Genomic DNA, 21,047 nt, shown 5'->3' on the forward strand with positions numbered 1-21,047 from the left:
CTTATGGCCAACTCATGAGGTGCTCCAAGCTAGTATGGGTAGAGCAGGGATGACTTCAAGCGATAATCCCAGATAGGTGGTCAGTTCTGAGATACAGTGATCCACCATGCTCAAGCTCACTTAGACAAGCGAACCTGTCCGTGTGCTGTATGCAGCCAGCTGCTGCCACAGGTTTTACTGCTGGTAGGAGCAGGGTGTTTGCGTTAATGAGGCGGTACATCTAATAAACTGGGCACTGAGTAGAAGTCAAATCTGAATGGTGAGGCAGAGCTAAAGGACAAACCATTGTGTGTGTTTGAAAAAAGAACCAGTACAAAATGGAGGAGAATAAGGGGCAGCATATGTATGTTTACCTCAGGGAATCTTCCAGCTACTACAGCCAGCTCTTCGTATCCAGGGGTTCTGCATCCATGGGTTCAACAACCACGAACAAAAATATTTGGGGGGGGGGCACCCAGAAAATTCCAAAAAGCAGAACTTGAATTTGCCGCGCACCGAGCACTACATGCTAGTGTAACTTGGGGAGGCTGCATCACACGTGGGGCATTCTGAAAAGTAACGCAGCTTCATTCATTTTTTCCGCTTTCAGGTTTGCCATATTGGTGAGGCTGAATGCTGGAGAAGCTCTCCATTGTAATTTACCCACACTGCTTTATTGTGCTTATAACCAAGGATGCTGGGTAAAATTAATTATATGATCCTGAGGCAGACATTATCAAGGTCATTTATCTGGTTGCTGTATTTTCCCTTGTTATTTGCATTGTATTAAGTATTAAAAGTAACCTAGAGATGATTTAAAGTACACAGGAGGATGTGCATAGGTTATATGCAAATACGATGCCATTTTATATAACAGACCTGAGCATGTGTGGATTTTGGTATCCTGGCTATACTCAGGACCCTCATCCATACTGATTAGATTCACACTAAGCTTTTAATCAGGTTTACTCATTTGTAACTAAACATTGAGCTGACCCTTTACGCACTCAGATGGGCTGATATAAACTAGCTTAATGCTACATTAAATGCATTACTTTTTAGTATTTATCAGTACAGCCTGAATATTAAGGTATACATTTATTAACTTATAACTTGAATGAAATTAGAATAATTCTCAGCAGAAAATAAAACCAGCACATACACAAAAAAAATGGGGAGCGGAGGTGTGTGTGTCATAACTTTCCAGCCAAGAACCATCTAATAGTCAAAAATTAAGTATTTATTGGGAAAAAGACATTTAGATACATGTTCCATACTAAGCTGTAAGAAGGTCTCACAGGTCTGATTTCAGGAAAGTGCTTTTAGGTTAACATGTCTTGACAATTTGCAATAATTTTACAGGCACTTGATTTGTACATGTGAAAATGGAGTTTGGCTTAGGGCTGGGAGGTTTCTGCAGCCATTCTGCTATTTCGGCTCCCAAACACAGCCCTCAACAAGCAGTCCATGAAACTGCCTGGGGGTGTGGGGTAAATCAGCTGTGGACCAATCAAAAAAAGGGAGGAGGAAGGAACAACCTGATCAGGTGACCTGACGGACAGGGTCAACAAGAGGCCCCTCATCAGCCTTCAGACGCAATTTCTCAGGGGAAAAATGCTATACACCAGGTTGATTAGTATTCAACTAAACATATCCTTAATGCAAACATATATTCCATTAATGCATTAATATCTAATGCAAAACACCTTTTATATTAGGAAATCATAACTCAACCAGGTGATCATTTTGGTGGCTTTTCTTATAGACAGGATGTGACTAAAACACACAGTACTTCAGAGAGTAACATAATACCTCCAAATGCATCTAGAGTGTGTATTTTACATCAATATGTTGCTGCCTTTTGGCCCTGAGTTACACCAGTCCACATGTTCACCAGCGAAAGCACTGACAGGAGTCCAATCAACAGCTTCTTCACAGCGCACTGGCTCGAAGTGTGTCCGCAAACTAGCTACTAGAGCATAAATCTGGCTGTGATCTATTGCGAACGCGGCCAGAACATCAGTGCTGCCAGCTGAAACCTACACTATTTACTCAGAGCTAAGGGACGAGAGCTTGGGCAAAAGGTCAGCAGATAGAAAATTAAATACGAGGAACCTAAATATTTTCAGGTTATTTACAGTCTATGTACATGGAGAGACATGACGACATGGCCGACTTCATATGAGAACCCGGGGACGTGGTCCTGTGCTTACAGTTCTCCAACTCACAGTCCGTGGGGCTTAGATACGGTCCACGTTCCTTAGGCCCCCATCCAGCGTCAGGGAGCCAAATCTAAAGCGTGGAAGAGAGGGGGATAGCAGAGAAACATGCTGAATATAGAGAAGAAGTTATACACATAAGACGTGAAGATCCTGAGATCAAAAGGATGGTGTCACCTCTCCAGAAAGTGGTTGTTCTCTGTCAGCTCCTTTACCACACCCTCCATCTCCTCCTTCAGCTTCTTCATCCTGAAAAATTGTTTTTTTTTTTTCTTCATTAATGGTTTCCAAACATGGAGCATGAGAGCCCTCAGTATGGAGTCATTTCTGCCCCAGCACCCTAAGCAGCAGATGTGGACGCTGAGGTCACCAGGCAGAGCACACTCACCCGAGTGTCATCTCCACCAGCGTGTTCTGGTTCAGGTACATCTGGGGCTTGATCGCACCCGATGCCACTGGCATGATCTTCTGGGGAAGTTGCTCCAGTAACTGCAAGAACACAGATGCCACAGAGCTGCAGCACATCTGTGCTTGTGCTACGGTGCACCGAAAAGTGGCAGGCAGCAAAACAGCGACGTGTGAAGCAAGATGTAATCGGAAGCCACAGGAGGGGATTTCCTCAAAGGCACCAAAAAGCCATACAAACATGGTCACACATCTTACTAATTACACCTATTATAGCATATAGCAATGATTTTTTTCTCAGTACAGTATTAGGCTGTATGTGTGAAAACGGTACATTTCTTCAGAGGTAAAAAGGTCAGGTCCAGGAGGTAAAAATCCAGCCCAAGATTTTGTTTCAACCAACTAGTTGAGTATGAAGAGTCACATTCACAGAGTACTCAACTGGTTGGTTGGAACAAAATCTTGGTCTGGATTTTGACTTCTGGACCTGAACTTTCCACCTCTGAAGAATTTCTTTACTCTGAATTATACATAAAAGTAATGCATATAGACTGAAGACACGACTACTGGAAACTGGCATCTGCTCCTAACACTTGCTTACTTTATAAACTCGCTGGACCAGTACAGACACTTCCTGCTCAATGGTGATCAGCTGGTTGGTCAGATTTAGCAGCTGCTTCCTGACATGATGCACTTTCCTGAAACAAAATAAAGCCGCATTCAGTGTCAAAAACTTCTGCCTAAACATCCACCTCACCAAAAAACACAAAGCCCAAGCCCAGGCACCAAACGTGTTTTCATGAAAACTGAACATCAGAAATTCAGAGCAGTGACAGAAAGAGGAACCATCAACTTGAAGAACTACTGTGGGTATTTCTTTGGGTTCAGTTACAGAAGAGGAAGGTGCTACTGAGAAAACAGGTTTCACTTTGAGTCTTTGCACATATAGCAGCTTCATAAAGGAACGAAGACCAAGGCAGCAATCTCAAGAAACTCAAATTCTGAATGTACATGTATTTCTATGCCTGTCCTTCCAGTGAGTAGTATGTTAGGGACAGTACTTCCTGTTCAAATTTGCTTTTTTTAGCAGTAAGAGGTGCAGGTATTTTTACAAGGCACTGAAATTGTCGTAAATGATATTTATACTCAATCGGCTGACTGTTAGTAACCTTACAGTGAGGGTCGAGTATAACCGAGGACAGCTATACAGTATACCTAACCCAGGGCTTCAAGTCAGGGTGGGGCATATTATGAATAGATGAAACCAACAGTGTTTTTTAAATCTCGAGAAACGGCTAGCATCGATTTTTGGATATTCTTATGTCTGAGTGAGCAATAATAATTGGCTGTTAACACTGACAGGGGGTGACAGTCAAGAATAACTGACATTTACTGTTCCAATATGAGCACACTAAAAGGACTATCGGATGTTTAACTGGTAGACAAGAATCCATCAGGGGTCAGTAAAAGGGGCTGGATCTGGTCTGGGGCCCTTAATGCCCAGGGGGGGCACAGAATGTGGCCTATTGATCTGCACACGGCCTCAACCCCCCTGCACTCGCACTCCTATTGCTCCATCACCTCATCCAGTCGTCACCAGTGGAGATGAACTGGCGGTATTTCTTGGCACACTCGTCGGTGAACAGGGAGCGGGCTTTGGAGGCATGGAAGATCAGCTTCTGCCTGTGGTGGGGGGGGGGGGGGGGGCATGAGGGGAGAGCGTTACCATGATGACATGCGGCCAAGAAATCTCGGACAGTTGCACAGAGGCCTACTTATCAAACTTGTGAATCTGCTCTTCATTGTAGGGCAGGCCTAGAAGGGGGAGGAGAGGGCAGCCTTGTCAGAAACCTCAAAGACCTCAAGCTTCCTGTGCAAACAGCAATCACAGGCTCCGCCCAGATGGACAAACTCACGCCGCTCAGCTTTGTCCTTCTTGAACTGCTGGTAGATGGCGGTGATGTAGTCAAGGAGTACTTTAATCTTCTCCACACTGAAAAGGTCAACATTAGTATGACGTGAGACACTGTGTCCTTACATAACCCAACTGGAGTCTTATATGAGCATTATTGAGCAGAGTAGGCCGAGAACATGAAGATCCTTTTATACGGGCATTAAATTCTTTAAGAATGTGAACCCCAAAAATGAAGAGATACATATATCGGACCCTAGCCAAGCCTTATCAAGGGAGTTCAAGCTGCTTCCATCTGGCCGGAGATATGAATTACCAAACTGTAGGACAAATAGGTTTAAAAATTATTTTATTCCAAGTGCCATTGGTTTGTTAAATCAATGTGACCTTTATTGTTTTTACTGTAAAAATGTTCTCTGTTGCCTGTCTATTAAGTATTGCTGACTGTAAAACAAATTGCCCCCCCAGGGATAACAATAAAGTTCAACTTCAACTTCATAATAAAATGAGTGTGAGTAGTGTAGATCTCATTCATCATGCTTGTGACCAGTAGAATGTAAAGACGTTCAGCTTTTTAACCATCTAATCATTTTATGCTTATTAAAGACAAGTAGAATGATATATCCCTGATTTGAGACTGAATAGCCCAAACAATGGTCTGACTGCACCTACTTTCTGTCCTCAGGGTGGGTCCCCACTTGCTGAGTCCACACATCAGTCAGGAGACTGTTGGGTGCAAACATCTTCTTAACTTCCTGCAGAGTCTGCTCCACGGAGGCCAGGGAGCTAGAGAGCTAGAGGAAGGGGGGAGGGGGTCAGACCCAAAGAGTGAGAAGCTCATAACAACAATGGAGTGCCTGTGCAAGGCGGACGAGTAAAGTGGGAGAGAGCAGCTGCAGGAGGCTCCTTTGGGACGGTTCCTACTCACCCGGATTACCTTCTTGCGCATCTCAGAGACCTCGCTCCACTCGGACGTCAGCAAGTTCGCCTGAGTCAAAACGTCACACCTGAAATGAGTACAGCATGCAGATATGACCATTAAATCTCATTTTTTAAACTGAGTCCAACTAACAAGACTGAATTAGACCCTACAGAAGAGAGAGGGGGACAGGACCCAAAGTGGGACCATGATCCTACAGAACAGAGAGGGAGACAGGACCCAAAGTGGGACCATGATCCTACAGAAGAGAGAGGGGGACAGGACCCAAAGTGGGACCATGATCCTACAGAAGAGAGAGGGGGACAGGACCCAAAGTGGGACCATGATCCTACAGAAGAGAGAGGGGGACAGGACCCAAAGTGGGACCATGATCCTACAGAAGAGAGAGGGGGACAGGACCCAAAGTGGGACCATGATCCTACAGAACAGAGAGGAGGACAGGACCCAGAGATGAAGCATGACCCAACAGAACAAGATTTCAGACAGGTCCAGGACATGTGAGCTACAGTCGAGAGCATGAGCAGACCAGGACTCACAGCTGCTCCGTCTTCTCCAGTGTCTGTGTAGAGTAGCTGCACATGTGGATCACCTCGGCCTTCTTGTGCACCGTCTCATTGTAATCATCCTTCATAAGCTCACTGCAACAAGCAGGACAAGAAGTAGTTAAACCTAGTTCATACTTTACTTTTCCACATTTTTGTTTGCTTTCGGGGCTGTGGACGATTGTGCGCACTGTAGCTAGTGTTCCTACTCCATTTGGCAGAGGATGTGGATGGTTGTGGTCGGTACATGCACACAGCAGTGATGAGGGCTGTCACGATCATTTTAGTTGATGATTACTTGTCATACAAATAATTGTGATTAATTGTCTTTTTCTCTTCATTTTATAACATTATCAGCATTGAGGTAGCCTCATAGTTTAATATTACATATACATCTTATGAACAACTGAATACTAAATATTGGAACATAAAAATTACACGTGCCTTTTAAGTTTTGTAAACAAAAATTGTAGAGGCCTGATATGACATTAACAAACGCCTCGACATCTATACCATCTGCCCGAATTTTCCTTGCATGTTTGCACTGCTCAATCTGCTCATCCTGCCATTTTACTGCAAATCATATTGACTAAGTTGTGAGAAGAAATACGAATGGAATCAGGCTGGGTCATGAAAGTGTTGTGAAACGAGGTAGTACTAATCAGGCACCGTCAGATGATTTGCTGTGAGGTATAATGCTGCGCATGCGCAGATGTGCGAGGTACGAATGGAGCAGGTGATATGCATCAGTTCAGAAGGGCAACGAGATGACGTCATTACATGAGCGCAAGTCAAACACTACACGGTAGAAAACAATGTGGAAATAGTGATATAAATATACCGGTTCTGTCTGATCCAGCTACTTTCATACAGATGAATGGAGACGATTCTAACAATTATGCAAAAAATAATTGTGGTCAGTTAAAAAAATCTCATATTCAGATACCTCCAAGACTCCTCATACAGCTGCTCACCATAACAAGAACAAACACGACAAAAACAACAACAACTATTCTTTCGTTGTTGACCACTGACATTCCACGCTGCCACCTACTGGAAACACCCAATCAATTATACTGCATATGCGCAGTCGATGCGCATGTATGTGCATGAATTCCGCTAGACCAGGAGTCGGCAACCTGTGGCTCTTTGACCACGTGACTGCGGCTCTTCTCAGTACGATAGCCGCATTCACATTTTCATGTCTTAACATAATTATGATAATACTTTCGTAAACATAAATACTTTATTTATGGGTTAATATTATTATTCATTTAGATATTTCTTTAGCTATATGTGAATGAGGCAGTCCATCACGCGCTTCTGTGATGTTTTAACGGCGTCATTTACATCTTCCTCAAAGTCATTCCTTATAACGAGAGTACGTCTCCGGTCAAATGGTATGCTTTCCGGAGTTTTCTTTAGTACCTGAGATTGGATGTACGCTTCAACATTTATTGGGATTCCTAACTCTTTCATATACTTTTGCAGTAAATTGTCATCACGCCTTCCCAGGTCTTCGTAAAAATTATTATATTTCCTCCGGTTTACATATTATAGCCAGCTGAGTTGTGACTACATTTGCACTGCTCGTCAGCACAGCAGTAGTCAAGAGAAGAGTGAAGGGCAGATGACTGCAGAGCCGAACGAAAGAAGGGCTGAGGGTAAAGACTATCGCTACAGAACTGAACAAAATGGTAATATAAGTGACCTTTGCGCTGTTATATGTCTGAGTGATTTAAAACTGAGATGCCCCCCGAAATTGGTTCTTTATTTTTTGTAAGTACTTGAACTTTTGTTTTTGTGTTAAATGCATATATGCCCATATCACATTAAAAATCGTATCTCAAACTCCCTTCTCTACCCATTGCAGCTCATTGTAAATCTTGGTTCAGATATTTAGGAAAAAATGGCTCTTTGCTTTAAAAAGGTTGCTGACCCCTGGGCTAGACAAAGATCTGGGCCGGACGAGCACCGACCGCAGCCATCGGCATCCAACCTCATATGATGAGACTTACCCTCATCCCCTCATCCACAGCCAAAAGCACAGGCAGAAAAGTGAAGTATGAGGTGGCCTTCAAAGGTCAGCCCTCAAAAGTCAAACTTGACAGTTTCAAATCACTTATTATCAAGGTTCATAGTGGTTTCTAAACACTTCACCTAGTTGGTGGTAAATAAATATAACGGATGGCTCAACAAAAAGCCTTGTTTCGACTGATGACTAATTTGCAGAATGTCTTACTCTATGAGCCTGACTGGTCGATGTGGTTCCTATGGTTTATGGGGGCAAGGTCTTTGTTCTAAAGATACGGGCATTATGCTTTAGGGAGCAACAGATGGACAAAGAGCAAACAGCACAGCGTCACTGAACCTACATGAGGCCACGGACTCCCTTCCGCATCAGCTCCTGGTAGAGCAGAAGTTGGCCTGCCGTCTTCCAGAGGTAGCCTACATCACCGGCGAAGGTCTGGGGGGAATAGGAAGAGTTCCTTACAAAAAAACCTGAAAGAGTTCCTAGCTGTAGGTAAATGTACCTTTTAGTGCAATTTAAGGTATCTAAATCGACTCTGAGGAACATCCCATTGGTACAAACAACATTAACGTACCCCCAATGGTACAAAAATGTTCCTCATAGTCCATTTCTTTATCTTAAAACCCTTGAGGGTACAGCCCTCAGTACAGTTCGTCACTGGGGTACAGTCCCAGTGACACGCAAAGGTACAAACTTGTACTCTTTCTTTTCTGACAGTGTACATCCAAAGCCAGCACAAATTATAACCCCACCACATGAGGAAGATTGACAATGGCAGCCTCCGCCACTGGTGTGTGGATGTGTGGTATGGATGGGTAAATGTGAGACATGTATTGTAAAGTGCTTTGAGTACTCGTAGGAGTAGAAAAGCGCTATATAAATGCAGTCCATTTACGTGGTAACATGAACGTAAATACCACAAATAACTAAACTGCATGTGGTAAAGATGCTCCTAAAACAAAAGATCTACTGACTCTATTCAGAGGAACATCTAGTGCAGGGTTCTTCAAATCTGGACTCGATTCCAAATCCAGGCCTTGTTTTCAGTTCTTCCAGGTAGTTATTTTAATAATTACTGATTCTGATTGGTCAGAGGCTTCACACCTGGCTCACAGGTAAAGGAAGGCTGGAAAACCAGCAGGACCTTGAGGACCGTGATTTGAATAATAGCGATCTAGGGAGTCTTTGGTAAAGAGGCCCCTCATGGGCCACCCTCCCAGACAGAAGCCCACAGCGGTCCCTACCTTAGCGTAGCTGGCATCCAGATCCAGGTCGTAGCGAGGCTGCACTTTTGGGGGGCTCGCTGAGGAAACAGAGGGATGGCAATGAGGCCATGCAAACGTGCATATGGCATGTTTAAACCAGCAGTTGCACTAAAGCCATCTTCGGAGGAAGAAGAGATTCACTTCCCCAAATCAAAGTTCACCTTATGCAGGAGAAAGGATCATGGAATTACATATGGTCCCTGACTTACAACCTACTCACGGCAGCACTATGTTACTCTATGCACACTGCAGCTTACAACAGTTGCCGCGGAAAAATACCAGACTGTACCGCAACACAACCATCCCAGCCTCATATTCACACCTAAAAAAGCACAATTCACTATTACCGAGATGCCTCCATTTTGACCTGCCTGTTGCAACAGAACCCCTCAGGGATAGTCTGTACATCCACAACACGACTCTTATATAAATGGCTTTTACATACTTCGTACGGTTTAGATGTGTTCTGAGTTTAGGAGGAACTGTCACGTTAAAAAATAAAAACTAACAGCTTGGCTGTGAACACCACAAAGGCCATAAATCAGCCGTTATAGCCTCGGACATGGTATTTAATCTCAGTCACTCCAGTAAATGTACTTGCTGTACAAAGGAGTGGAAACCTAGGCTGACTGGTTGTTGGGTAACCAGCAGTGATGGACAGCGGGGGCGGGGCTTACGGTCCTCGAAGAGCAGCCCGATGGTGCCCACCAGCTCGCGGCTTAGCAGCATGATGGGATTGTCCTGGGTGGTGCAAGGGAAGCTCTGTGCCTGTCGGTTCGGGTCCAGCATGAGGTGGCGACCCTCGTATATCAGCTCCTGGTTGGCATGCGCGATGTTGGTCCTACGGAAGAGCAACTCCTGGAAGTGCGTTGCCCTGTGGACACAGAGAGAACGGCGACGTCGAACTGACGGGAGCCCAAGGGAGCCACAGCGAGTCACAGACCCGCTTTTGACCGTCATTCGAGAGGGCCTCCCGAACGCGACCGACTCACGTGTTGTACTCGTGGATGTAGACGTGGTGCAGCGTGGCCTGCTGCAGGCTGAACACGTAGACCACCTGCCGGTGCAGGATGTCACTGGTCTCGGCGAAGAACTGGTCGAAGCCCCAGCACTTCTCCTGGTCCGCCTCCAGGATGTTGGCCAGAACAGGGGTGAGAAGGCTCTGCAGGCCCCTGAGTGACAGACAGTGCAAAAACTATGGGTGAAAAACAGCACAATCACACCTTTGGTTACTGCACTGATGTGTTTAATAGACACAGTTTAACCAGTTATTTTTGATAGCTTTTTATAGTTACCCTTCTAATGGATCTAAAGCAGTGTTTCCCAACCCAGTCCTAGGGGACCTACAGACGGTCCACATTTTTGCTCCCGCCGGGTTCCCAAAGACCAGACAGGGAAACACTGATCCAAACGCAGCCCATTTCTGTAGCCTACGGAGGTCCTGACAAAAGCACATACTTGGACAGACTGCAGGACACAGGCATCTCTGAGCTCCACTCGATCTTGCCATTCTCAAACTTCTGCAGCCCAGAAATCGCACCAGGAGGCTTCTCCGTGATGATCTTGTACCTGGGAGGAAGATGGCAGCCATAGTTTTCAAAGTATTAGTATTTTCTGTTTCACTTAGAAAAAGGAAATACAAAAAAGGAGAAAAGAAAGCTTCAAAAATGTACTGCAGCAGTAAGGCATAAAATCAGGATTATACAGGATTATACAAGACAGGGCATGTCAATGGGGCTGATGGGAGAGGAAGGCTAGTCTTACATCACTTCCTTGTTCCTGCGTGGCCCCTCGAAGGGCCTGAAGGGTAGGCTGCCTGTGGCAGCATGGTAGAAGGTCACTCCAATGCTCCACAGGTCCACGGTGGCACCATATTTCTTCTGGTGGTCCTTCCTGAGTACGGCCCGCTCGTACATGTCCGGGTGCTGGAAGACATGAGGGAATAACCTGGTCAGGAAGGTTCTGGAGCCACCCACATCTTAGCAGACAACGTGTTTGGGCCATGAGCAGCTAAAGGCTAACATATCACCCAGAAACACCTTGGAACATTTTACCAAGCTTCTCTTGGAAGTTCCCCAAGTTCCCTGATTGCTCACCAGGTACTCCTCTGTCCCATAGAGGGAGACAAACTGCTCATCGTCATCAAGCTCACGGGCCGCCCCGAAGTCCGTCAGCTTGTAAACGGAACGACCGTCCTCTCCGATCATCCTCATGATGTTGCCCGGCTTGATGTCACGGTGAACGATGCCATACTCCCGAAGGTGGTTCATACCCGCCACTGAAATGCCAGTACAGAGTTACTGTCTGCAGCCGACGTGCTCTCCACAAAAATCACGTACCTTCAGCATCAAAAAGACCCGAACTTCATCCTCATGTGAAGACCCTACGCTACAGCTGTTACAGTACACGTATTCATCGTCAATCATCAGTAACATGATTTTAGGCCCGGTACGCACAATGAAACAAATACATTTCTTGACACAGGTAAAGGCTAAATTCAGAAGTAAATGTTCAGGGAAATCATCATGCTCGTTGTTGCTGTGAGCTGGTTATGGCTAATGCTGGTTACAGTCAGTCATAATTGTTGGTTTAGAAACATTTTGGTTTCCTGATAAATTTAGTTGATTATGATTGTTATGATGTAGTCTCATTTTTGAATTTCTATTCATTTTACATATTTACTTTTCCGATTTGAAAATAAGAATATCTCAACAGACACTTTGCCTTTGGTTTAGAACCGTCTTTAATTGCATTTGCAATTTTAGTAGTTTTAGTAATAAAAAATTTCAAAATGAATTCAGTTTTCCCTGCTGTATCAAAACTGCACTAAATCATGAACCCAAAATAGAGGTTTGTACCAAAACCTGAATTTTGCGCACCAGTGCATCCTTACTCTACACACGTTCATTTCAGGTTCTTACATGGAAGTACCCAACCCTTAAGCTGAGTGCGAAACACATGAACATTTAATAAATTATCGCTTTATTTGTACAGCCAGCAGAAGGGTGTTACTGTGGCAGGGGGAAATGTGACACACTCACCCACGTCATGCAGGACGATGAGGAACTCGTCTTCCGGAAGGCCGTACGCATTGGATGACTCCTCCAACACGGTGTACAGGCTGCCACATGGACAATACTCCATGACCAGCACCTTGTGGCGCGTGTTGGTCTGAAAGGTACACACGCATTACCCACCGCCATTTGACAGTGCCAGGGGAATGGTGACTGTCACCTTTACGTTATGTTTAGTGATTCAAATGGCACTTAAGTGACAGACCATTTTAATCTATTTATATAAACCTGGATATTTTACTCGAGAACAACTTCAATTTACAATCTACTAGGATTGTCAAAGAAATCAATACTCAGGTACTAATCAATACAAAAAAATTACTATCGGATTAGATACTCATTTGCAACAGTATTGATACCAGAAGTGCCATCTTCGCCTCCTCCAGTTGACGCTCAGCTTCACACAGCCCCTACCCTGAACACATGAACGCTAGCTGACGTTAACAACACTGAGCTGGATGAACGTGGCAAGCACTGCTGCTGAAGGGACTTCACGAGCAGTTTTAGTTGAGAATGAAAAAAGCAAAAGTGCCTTTTGGAAGTATTTTGCATATGAGGCAAACGACCAGGGAAAGGCTAAGGATGTCGGTAAGCATGTATGCAAACGACGCGACAAAGTGGGGGCGACAAAGTCAAGTAGCACAGCAAACTTGACGAAGCATCTTACAGACCGACACCCCAGTCTTTATAAGGAATTTCAAGAGGTCAGTAAAGCTCCTGTTTCAACAACAATGAAGTATTAAACAGTTATCATGAATGTTAACACGTTAATATTAGCCGTTTAATTATTACAAAATTACTATAGTATTACGATAGCTACGTTAACTGTTTCTTAATGAAGTTAAGGTAGCGACTATGGCTAATAAAAAAACGATAACGTTAATATAGGAGGTAGGCAGCAAAGGTTATCTTGCCTATCTGTAACGTTGAGTGCTTATTTTACAGGATAGCACAATTATTTCTTATGTTTTTCTTAAAGTCCCAGATTGAAGCTGAGAAAAGTTGAACTAGCAACTAGACAGAAACAGTACCCATAGTATAAAAATAGGACTGAGTATTGAGAATTTTCCTGGGTATCAGTATAGTTTGAAATTGTAGTATTGTGACAACCCTACAATCTACCACTTAAAAATCTGCACTGTGATGTCCTGAAACAGGACACGACTGAAAGGTTCCAAATCCTCCTGTAAGCCTTTACATTTGTTCTCAAGATCTTCTGAGCCATCATTGGCAGTTAAATGAATACTCTCACCACTGTGTACCTAATAGAGACATTTCACCAACAGCCATAAAAAGTTACTTTTACTTGTGCCTATGGCACCTTGAAAAGGCCAAGTCTGTCACTCTGGAGCTAATCAAATAAAACAGGAACACTTAATGCAGGAGGGAACACATGGGTCATCAGATGAGCTAAGGGCCCACCTCCTCTTCTACAGCAAACAGCTTGACGATGTTCTTGTGGTTGAGCTTCTTCAGCACCTCAAACTCCCTCATCTGCACATCCAGGGGGCGTAGGAAGCTCAGGTTGTTGAACACCTTGACGGCATACAGATCTCCTGTTTTCTAGACAAGGACATTTCATCACATCACATATGAGGAAGAAAAATTGTATGCAAGTCTTAACTGCTTATTGTCATGCCCATTCAGCAGCTCCCTTTCTTTATGTAGATGATCCACATAGTTTCAGCCTCCAAGAGGTAAAAATGGTGCTGAACCTCCATCATCCATACCTAGGCCAAGGACACTTAGACAGCTCACCACAGTCACACATCCAGTTCTTTAATCACTTGTAAATGAAATATATCTGTTTCAACCATCTCCTCACCAAAAGAGCCTTATCTTCCACATTTGCATGAAAATAAACCTCTAAAACCAACAAGTCAAAACACAGACACAGCTATGGGGCTGAAAAGCGATGAACAGGGTGAACGAAAGCCATAGAGGATCTTAGCACACATCAGCATTCATGTGATGCTAGGACGTCTGGCACGGTTAAAAAGGCGTCAGCACCCACATAGGATGAACCTATTTTCACACTAACTACGGCGAGTCAGGACACTGAACGTGTTGGTATGTTTTACCTCAACCAGTTGAAAAAAATGGTACTCATGCTGAAGCTCAACAATGAAAAAGTTACAACATGCTTCACATGGTTTCCCGAAGTCAGAGAGACACAGAATGAAAGAAACTAAAACCTGCACTCCACTACTCATATTTACAGCTACTCAGACATCTCATTCCACGGCCAAGAAAATAAAACCTGTTTTTCTGCAATGCAGCACAGTGTAACCTTTCAAGCCAAGTAGGCCAGTAATATGTGAGAGACTATCACTTCGCTCACATGTCTAGCAGTACCGACAGACCAGTTCAGGGATATGTGATACGGAGATCGGTCCACACCTTAAGGACGCTAAGAGCTACACTTCACAGCGGAGGGAAACACATCGAATCGGCATTGCAGTAACACTGAATGCCTATGAGACACATAGCAAACACACCACCACACAGATAAGTGAAACTGAAACTATGTAGCCTTTAAAAAACACACAGTGAGCTAACCTACTTTGGTTTGGAATACGGCATGGTTATCCTCAAAAACCAATCCCAAAATGAGATGGAAATAGTCCTTTGAGACACTACTCAGGCCTGACTAACCCAGCTTAGTGTCAGCAGCAGGCCTGGGTGTTCCTTATCCATACATGTCCAGTTTCTCTATCATTACGGGAACCTTTCAACCACACCAGGTACCGTACTTTTGGTACTTCAGGAAAGTTTTGATTTTTTTCCCCCCACTAGAGTAAATACTGGTACTGGCGCTGAATTATGTCACAGCGCAAGACAAGGTATTTTGTAATGAGTTTGAAAAATGGCCGTAGTATATTATATGGCTAGACCATGTGGTATATTAACACCAACATTGCATGTAATGCACATGAAATGTATACATCACTAGTCAGATGGATTAAGATCAAGCTTTTTATTTAAAAAAAAAAAAAAAAACTGTCATGCCATCCTGAACTTCTTATCTGTTCTTCCAACCAGATCACAATTTAAGCTTGGGTCTCTTCATTGGTCCCTACATCCATCATTACTAAATTGTTTTTTCTTTGACTTCATTTCTTGTTGTATTCTGAGCCCGTAACTTTTTTCAAGGCAGCAGTTGTATTGTGTTTAGCGGCAGGCTATTTGCATAACCAACTGGCAAAAAAAGCATTCGCAAGTCCCACCCCAATTTACTGAAGTACCAAAAAAGTACCCCAGCTGGTCTGATACTTAGGTACTGGAACTTCTGGGGAAAATACTGAAAGTTCTGTACCAAAAGTGCGATACCTGGTGCGGTGGAAAAGCGCCCTAAAAGACGCATGTTCACTCATTTTTATATTTAAATATTTCACTGGAACAAAATCAGCTTAATTGCTTCGCTCCAGAGTACAACAGATGGACGACTTCTGGGACTTAAACCAACAATCTTCAGGTTACATGCCTGTTTACTTAACCACTGTACTACCTGCTAGACCTTGCACCTGGCCAACCTCCTAATAAAGTAAAAAGGTCCTATACAACCCTAAAAGAGCACTAGAATAAACATCCACAAAATAATTCAGAACGACTCACAACCCAGGTTCTCCAATGACTGTAAAACCTCATATCCAGACAAGCTTTTTTCTGGTAAATCGTGTGTTGGTGAATGGGTGGTTTTTGAAATGAAGGTGGCTTTTCAGTACAGACCCCCGCTGACCTTATGCCTCCCCCGGTACACGTTGGCAGTCGCTCCCTGGCCCAGGAGGTCCGAGATGAGCCACAGGTAGTTGTTCGTGCTCTGCATGATTGCTCTACCTGCGCTGCGAGCAGCGTTCACTTTTTTTGCTGAGTTTTAAGAGTCGCTGGGCAGTGGGAATTCAGCCTTATTATGAAAGAAAGAAAAGAACATTTTTATGCGTATTGAAACAGTAGGTCCACATGTTAAAGACAAATGAGAACAAAATGTCAAACTGAACCATTCGATTCATTGCTGTAAATATCCACTTTAACTCAAACACCAGCGTGTGTTGTTATAATAAAAATTCAATGCTCAGCTAGCATTTCTCCACATATATAGGCATGTCATGCACATGTTTATATGGCTAAAGGAAGACATTGCTCTTTGTAATTCTACAACTTACCCCCAACCTGTTACATCAGTAAAATACTAGATGCCGGGTATCCTACGGGGACCGTCAGGTCGCTACCTGCTTTACAGTAACCTGGCACATTAGAACCCTAGGCTCAGCCGCGAGGCTACTTTTACATCAGTGACGATGGGCGGCTGTATACGCTCATCACGTCCTGGGAAATTCCCGCAGCAGGACCCGCGCCAGTGTCTGATCCCGATTAACCGCGGGAGTACAAGCATGAGGCACTTAAATAGGTCGCCAGCAGCGACGGCCAGAAGCGACTACAGATGGTAATGTACATCTCACATCCCTATTAGATGGAGGAGAGTCATCGGTTTTTCCTGTCTTGCGCTGCCTCTAAGTACCCTCTGATTTTCTGCTGGCTACGGGTAGGAAAGAGATAATGATATTACACCTGCCAGAGTGATCGGGTAAAACGGCAGTGCCTCTTCCAGGGTAGGTTATTCCGAGTGAGCAGGAATCGAAACGAAATATTACTGTGGAAGAATACGGAGCTAATGTCAATAGTCTTCATGCATTGCCGTAACACCAAGCTGGGCACACTAGCTCGCTAGTGTTATAAGCTAGTGTTATCAGCAGTTATAAGTGATTCGTGCCAAATATTTATACAATAAGCTGATTAGCAATGTAGTTTTATGATGTTTATATCCTTACCCGAAAGTGCCCAAAGCTGACCCTCTTCCCTTTCCTGCTATGACATCATGTGGTCATGGGGCCACACACGTGACCGGAAAGGCATCAACAGAACTGAGACATCATTCCTACCGTAATCAATAGAATAGAGGTGGAAACCCCCGAAGAGATGATTGAGGGTAGAATGGCGCGGAATGCGGGAACTGATATGATATTTTTAAAATAATTATTATTTTAATGCCATATCACTGATATCAATTTGAAATACTGTGTTGCAATCTTAAAGTTCCCTGTTACATAAACTACACGAACACTTCAATAATATTATGTTATAACGTATATATTATACTATTTTCATTCTGTACTGCAGGCGGTTACCGTATATTCGTTTTCCAAGTCTGTAAACACGTTTAATCCAGTGATAATATTTGTAATATATGGTTAGATGTCACTGTTATGCACACATCGAAAAATATAAAAAATATACATTTCTACATATATAAAAACAATAGATATCTGATTACTAGGGATTTTCTACAACGGCGTATTACGAAAAGAAAAAATAAGAAAAAAAATAGCTGCAGGAATGGGATAAAGTTCCGAGAAAAAAACTCCAGAATTTCCGAAACGAAACTCGTAAATTTACGAGGAAAATACTCGGATATTACCTGAGATTGAAAAGTCGTAGATTTGCGAGAACAGAAACTCAGAATTTCCTCGATTAAAGTCGTAAATTTATGAGAAAAAACTCAGATATTGTCTGAGATTGTAAAGTAGTACATTTACGAGAAAAACACTCGGAATTTTTTTTTTTCTTCTTCAAAGAACCACATCACTTCCACAACCTCATCACACCACGGAGGCCGTCACTTGAGCCGTTTAGGGCGAAATGTGTACTTCACTTGCACACACACACGCAACTTACATTTTAGCATGAATATCTGTACTTTCTACTCCTTACATTTTCAAATTAGGCTCAATACTCTTGGTTCGTTTAATTTAAATGACGTTTATTAGGGCATTTTGCCATGCATTTTACCTATTCTGAATCAATAATACGCGCCATCCAGACAACTCTACTGATTGGTTGAGGCTTAGAAACATTTGTAAACACGCACAGAAAAAGACAGTCCCATTGGTGTATTAGTCTTTGCACGTGACGCACAACACGAAAGACACGATAAAGCGAGAGAGACTAAAACCAGGCGGTAACTCGGTGGGAAAAGACATCGATTAAGTGGAAGAAAGAAGCTTGAAAAGAAAGTAATTCGACGAAATGTCTAATAAAACTGGAGAGTGTTAGCGGAGTCTTTCCCGACAGTATTCAACCTGTCATTGAGGCTTAACACTCCACTACCAGCCTCAGCTGCGTGCAAGACACTGTTCAGCACAGCAGGACTGATATTCATACCGGAAAGGGCATGCGTTGATTTCAAGAGCTTTGAAAATCAGCTTTTTTTGAAGCTAAACAGAGGGTTCTGGTAGTCCTATGGTGCGTGCCTGAGTTCTTCTGGTTTACACAAAGAACTAATATATTTGCATACAAATAAAGTTTTTTGAACGCCATGCACATTGAGTTTGTAATCCCTCAGTCTTTTACAGTACCATAATATTTTTTGCATGATGTGTTCAGGAAAAAGGCAATCATATATAATGATGGTAATGGCCAATGGAGCTTTAAGTATTTATGTGGCTTTATTTTTCTCTGCTTGTGTTTTACATAATGCTTGGACATGGAGTCCAATCAGCTTTGCCCTAAAATGGTGGTTTTGTCCTTTGCAAGGGTACATCATACTTTCATACTTGAAGTATGTTTTAGAGCCTGTACTTTTCACTTTAACTTGAGTAAAAAAAAGTGAGGTCAATACTTTAACTTTTACTAGAGTATTTTTAAAAACTTATACTTGAGTGAAGAATGTGTGTAATTTTGAGGCCTCTGTATATGAATGTGTTTGTGTGTGTATATATACACTCACCTAAAGGATTATTAGGAACACCTGTTCAATTTCTCATTAATGCAATTATCTAATCAACCAATCACATGGCAGTTGCTTCAATGCATTTAGGGGTGTGGTCCTGGTCAAGACAATCTCCTGAACTCCAAACTGAATGTCAGAATGGGAAAGAAAGGTGATTTAAGCAATTTTGAGCGTGGCATGGTTGTTGGTGCCAGACGGGCCGGTTTGAGTATTTCACAATCTGCTCAGTTACTGGGATTTTCACACACAACCATTTCTAGGGTTTACAAAGAATGGTGTGCAAAGGGAAAAACATCCAGTATGCGGCAGTCCTGTGGGCGAAAATGCCTTGTTGATGCTAGAGGCCAGAGGAGAATGGGCCGACTGATTCAAGCTGATAGAAGAGCAACTTTGACTGAAATAACTACTCGTTACAACCGAGGTATGCAGCAAAGCATTTGTGAAGCCACAACACGCACAACCTTGAGGCGGATGGGCTACAATAGCAGAAGACCCCACCGGGTACCACTCATCTCCACTACAAATAGGAAAAAGAGGCTACAATTTGCACGAGCTCACCAAAATTGGACAGTTGAAGACTGGAAAAATGTTGCCTGGTCTGATGAGTCTCGATTTCTGTTGAGACATTCAAATGGTAGAGTCAGAATTTGGCGTAAACAGAATGAGAACATGGATCCATCATGCCTTGTTACCACTGTGCAAGCTGGTGGTGGCGGTGTAATGGTGTGGGGGATGTTTTCTTGGCACACTTTAGGCCCCTTAGTGCCAATTGGGCATCGTTTAAATGCCACGGCCTACCTGAGCATTGTTTCTGACCATGTCCATCCCTTTATGACCACCATGTACCCATCCTCTGATGGCTACTTCCAGCAGGATAATGCACCATGTCACAAAGCTCGAATCATTTCAAATTGGTTTCTTGAACATGACAATGAGTTCACTGTACTAAAATGGCCCCCACAGTCACCAGATCTCAACCCAATAGAGCATCTTTGGGATGTGGTGGAACGGGAGCTTCGTGCCCTGGATGTACATCCCACAAATCTCCATCAACTGCAAGATGCTATCCTATCAATATGGGCCAACATTTCTAAAGAATGCTTTCAGCACCTTGCCATGTAGAATTAAGGCATTTCTGAAGGCGAAAGGGGGTCAAACACCGTATTAGTATGGTGTTCCTAATAATCCTTTAGGTGAGTGTATACCGTATATGCCGACGTATAAGACGACTGGGCGTATAAGACGACCCCCCAACATTTCCACTCAAAATATAGAGTTTGTTATATACTCGCCGTATAAGACTACCCCCTCTTCCGCACACCCCTGTGTGCTATTATTGTTACCGGTATTATACCGGTATTACATGAGTGCCATTAGTGTTAGTATTAGTGCCATTACAGTACCTGTCATTGTCACCATTGTACGGCCGCAGTGCGACCGCAGCGCCTCTGGCCCGCCCCTGCATCTCCTTGTGACCGGCACTAGTGCGCATGTGCGAGCTCTGCGTAGACAAGGGGCGGGCCGGAGCGCCGATGCTACCCGCCGAGCAGAACGGGACGGTCACGCCGAAAAGGCTGTCACCCCTGTCTCGCTGCTGATGCTCGCCACAGCCACGCTGTTGACCCACCACGGCCGCACTGGATACCGCGCGATACTGGATGGTATGTAGAATGAGGTGGGCGGGCGGGCGGGCGGGCATCGGGAGGCCACTATGGGCACCGGGCGGGCATCGGGAGGCCACTATGGGCAGCTATGTCTATCCCAATTGAAGTGCACCCGGCGTATAAGACGACCCCCCCACTTGGAGGCATGTTTTTCAGGGGGAAAAAGTCGTCTTATACGCCGGCAAATACGGTATATATATAGAATGGTTACAATTTATTGCACAATTG

The 21,047-nt window shown here is 43.7% G+C and overlaps 1 protein-coding gene across 5 annotated transcripts; it reads right to left on the bottom strand.

Moving 5' to 3' along the window:
* Positions 1-1,198: 1,198 nt before the first annotated feature.
* Positions 1,199-18,246, bottom strand: tbk1 (TANK-binding kinase 1). Of its 5 annotated transcripts, XM_023817832.2 has the most exons (22): positions 17,198-17,304; positions 16,938-17,019; positions 16,108-16,272; positions 13,791-13,931; positions 12,336-12,465; positions 11,391-11,572; positions 11,059-11,219; positions 10,753-10,863; positions 10,287-10,466; positions 9,972-10,168; positions 9,274-9,332; positions 8,373-8,464; positions 5,992-6,093; positions 5,444-5,522; positions 5,188-5,309; positions 4,520-4,596; positions 4,379-4,418; positions 4,185-4,286; positions 3,205-3,301; positions 2,587-2,687; positions 2,376-2,447; positions 1,199-2,271 (listed from the first exon to the last, which is right to left on the bottom strand). In XM_023817832.2, exons 3-22 carry the CDS (start codon positions 16,192-16,194, stop codon positions 2,220-2,222), a joined length of 2,184 nt encoding a protein of 727 aa, XP_023673600.1. In that variant the 5' UTR covers positions 16,195-16,272; positions 16,938-17,019; positions 17,198-17,304; the 3' UTR covers positions 1,199-2,219. The 5 variants fall into 5 exon arrangements, with proteins under 5 accessions (XP_023673600.1, XP_023673603.1, XP_023673604.1 ...); XM_023817835.2 differs by lacking the exons at positions 16,938-17,019; positions 17,198-17,304 and adding an exon at positions 18,102-18,246; XM_023817836.2 differs by lacking the exons at positions 16,938-17,019; positions 17,198-17,304 and adding an exon at positions 17,845-17,991.
* Between the last annotated feature and the right edge of the window lie 2,801 nt (positions 18,247-21,047).

Source organism: Paramormyrops kingsleyae, chromosome 1, assembly GCF_048594095.1.
Source record: "Paramormyrops kingsleyae isolate MSU_618 chromosome 1, PKINGS_0.4, whole genome shotgun sequence".
NCBI lineage: Eukaryota > Metazoa > Chordata > Actinopteri > Osteoglossiformes > Mormyridae > Paramormyrops > Paramormyrops kingsleyae.

Bases quoted from the DNA above. Each gene is read 5' to 3' on its own strand.
- tbk1 (XM_023817835.2), bottom strand. From the start codon at position 16,194: ATGCAGAGCACGAACAACTACCTGTGGCTCATCTCGGACCTCCTGGGC. The intron at 4,419-4,519 runs GTGAGTTTGTCC...TCCCCCTTCTAG, and splicing joins GAAGGACAAAGCTGAGCGGC to GCCTGCCCTACAATGAAGAG. The intron at 2,688-3,204 runs GTAAGCAAGTGT...GTGTTCTTGCAG, and splicing joins TGGTCCAGCGAGTTTATAAA to TTACTGGAGCAACTTCCCCA.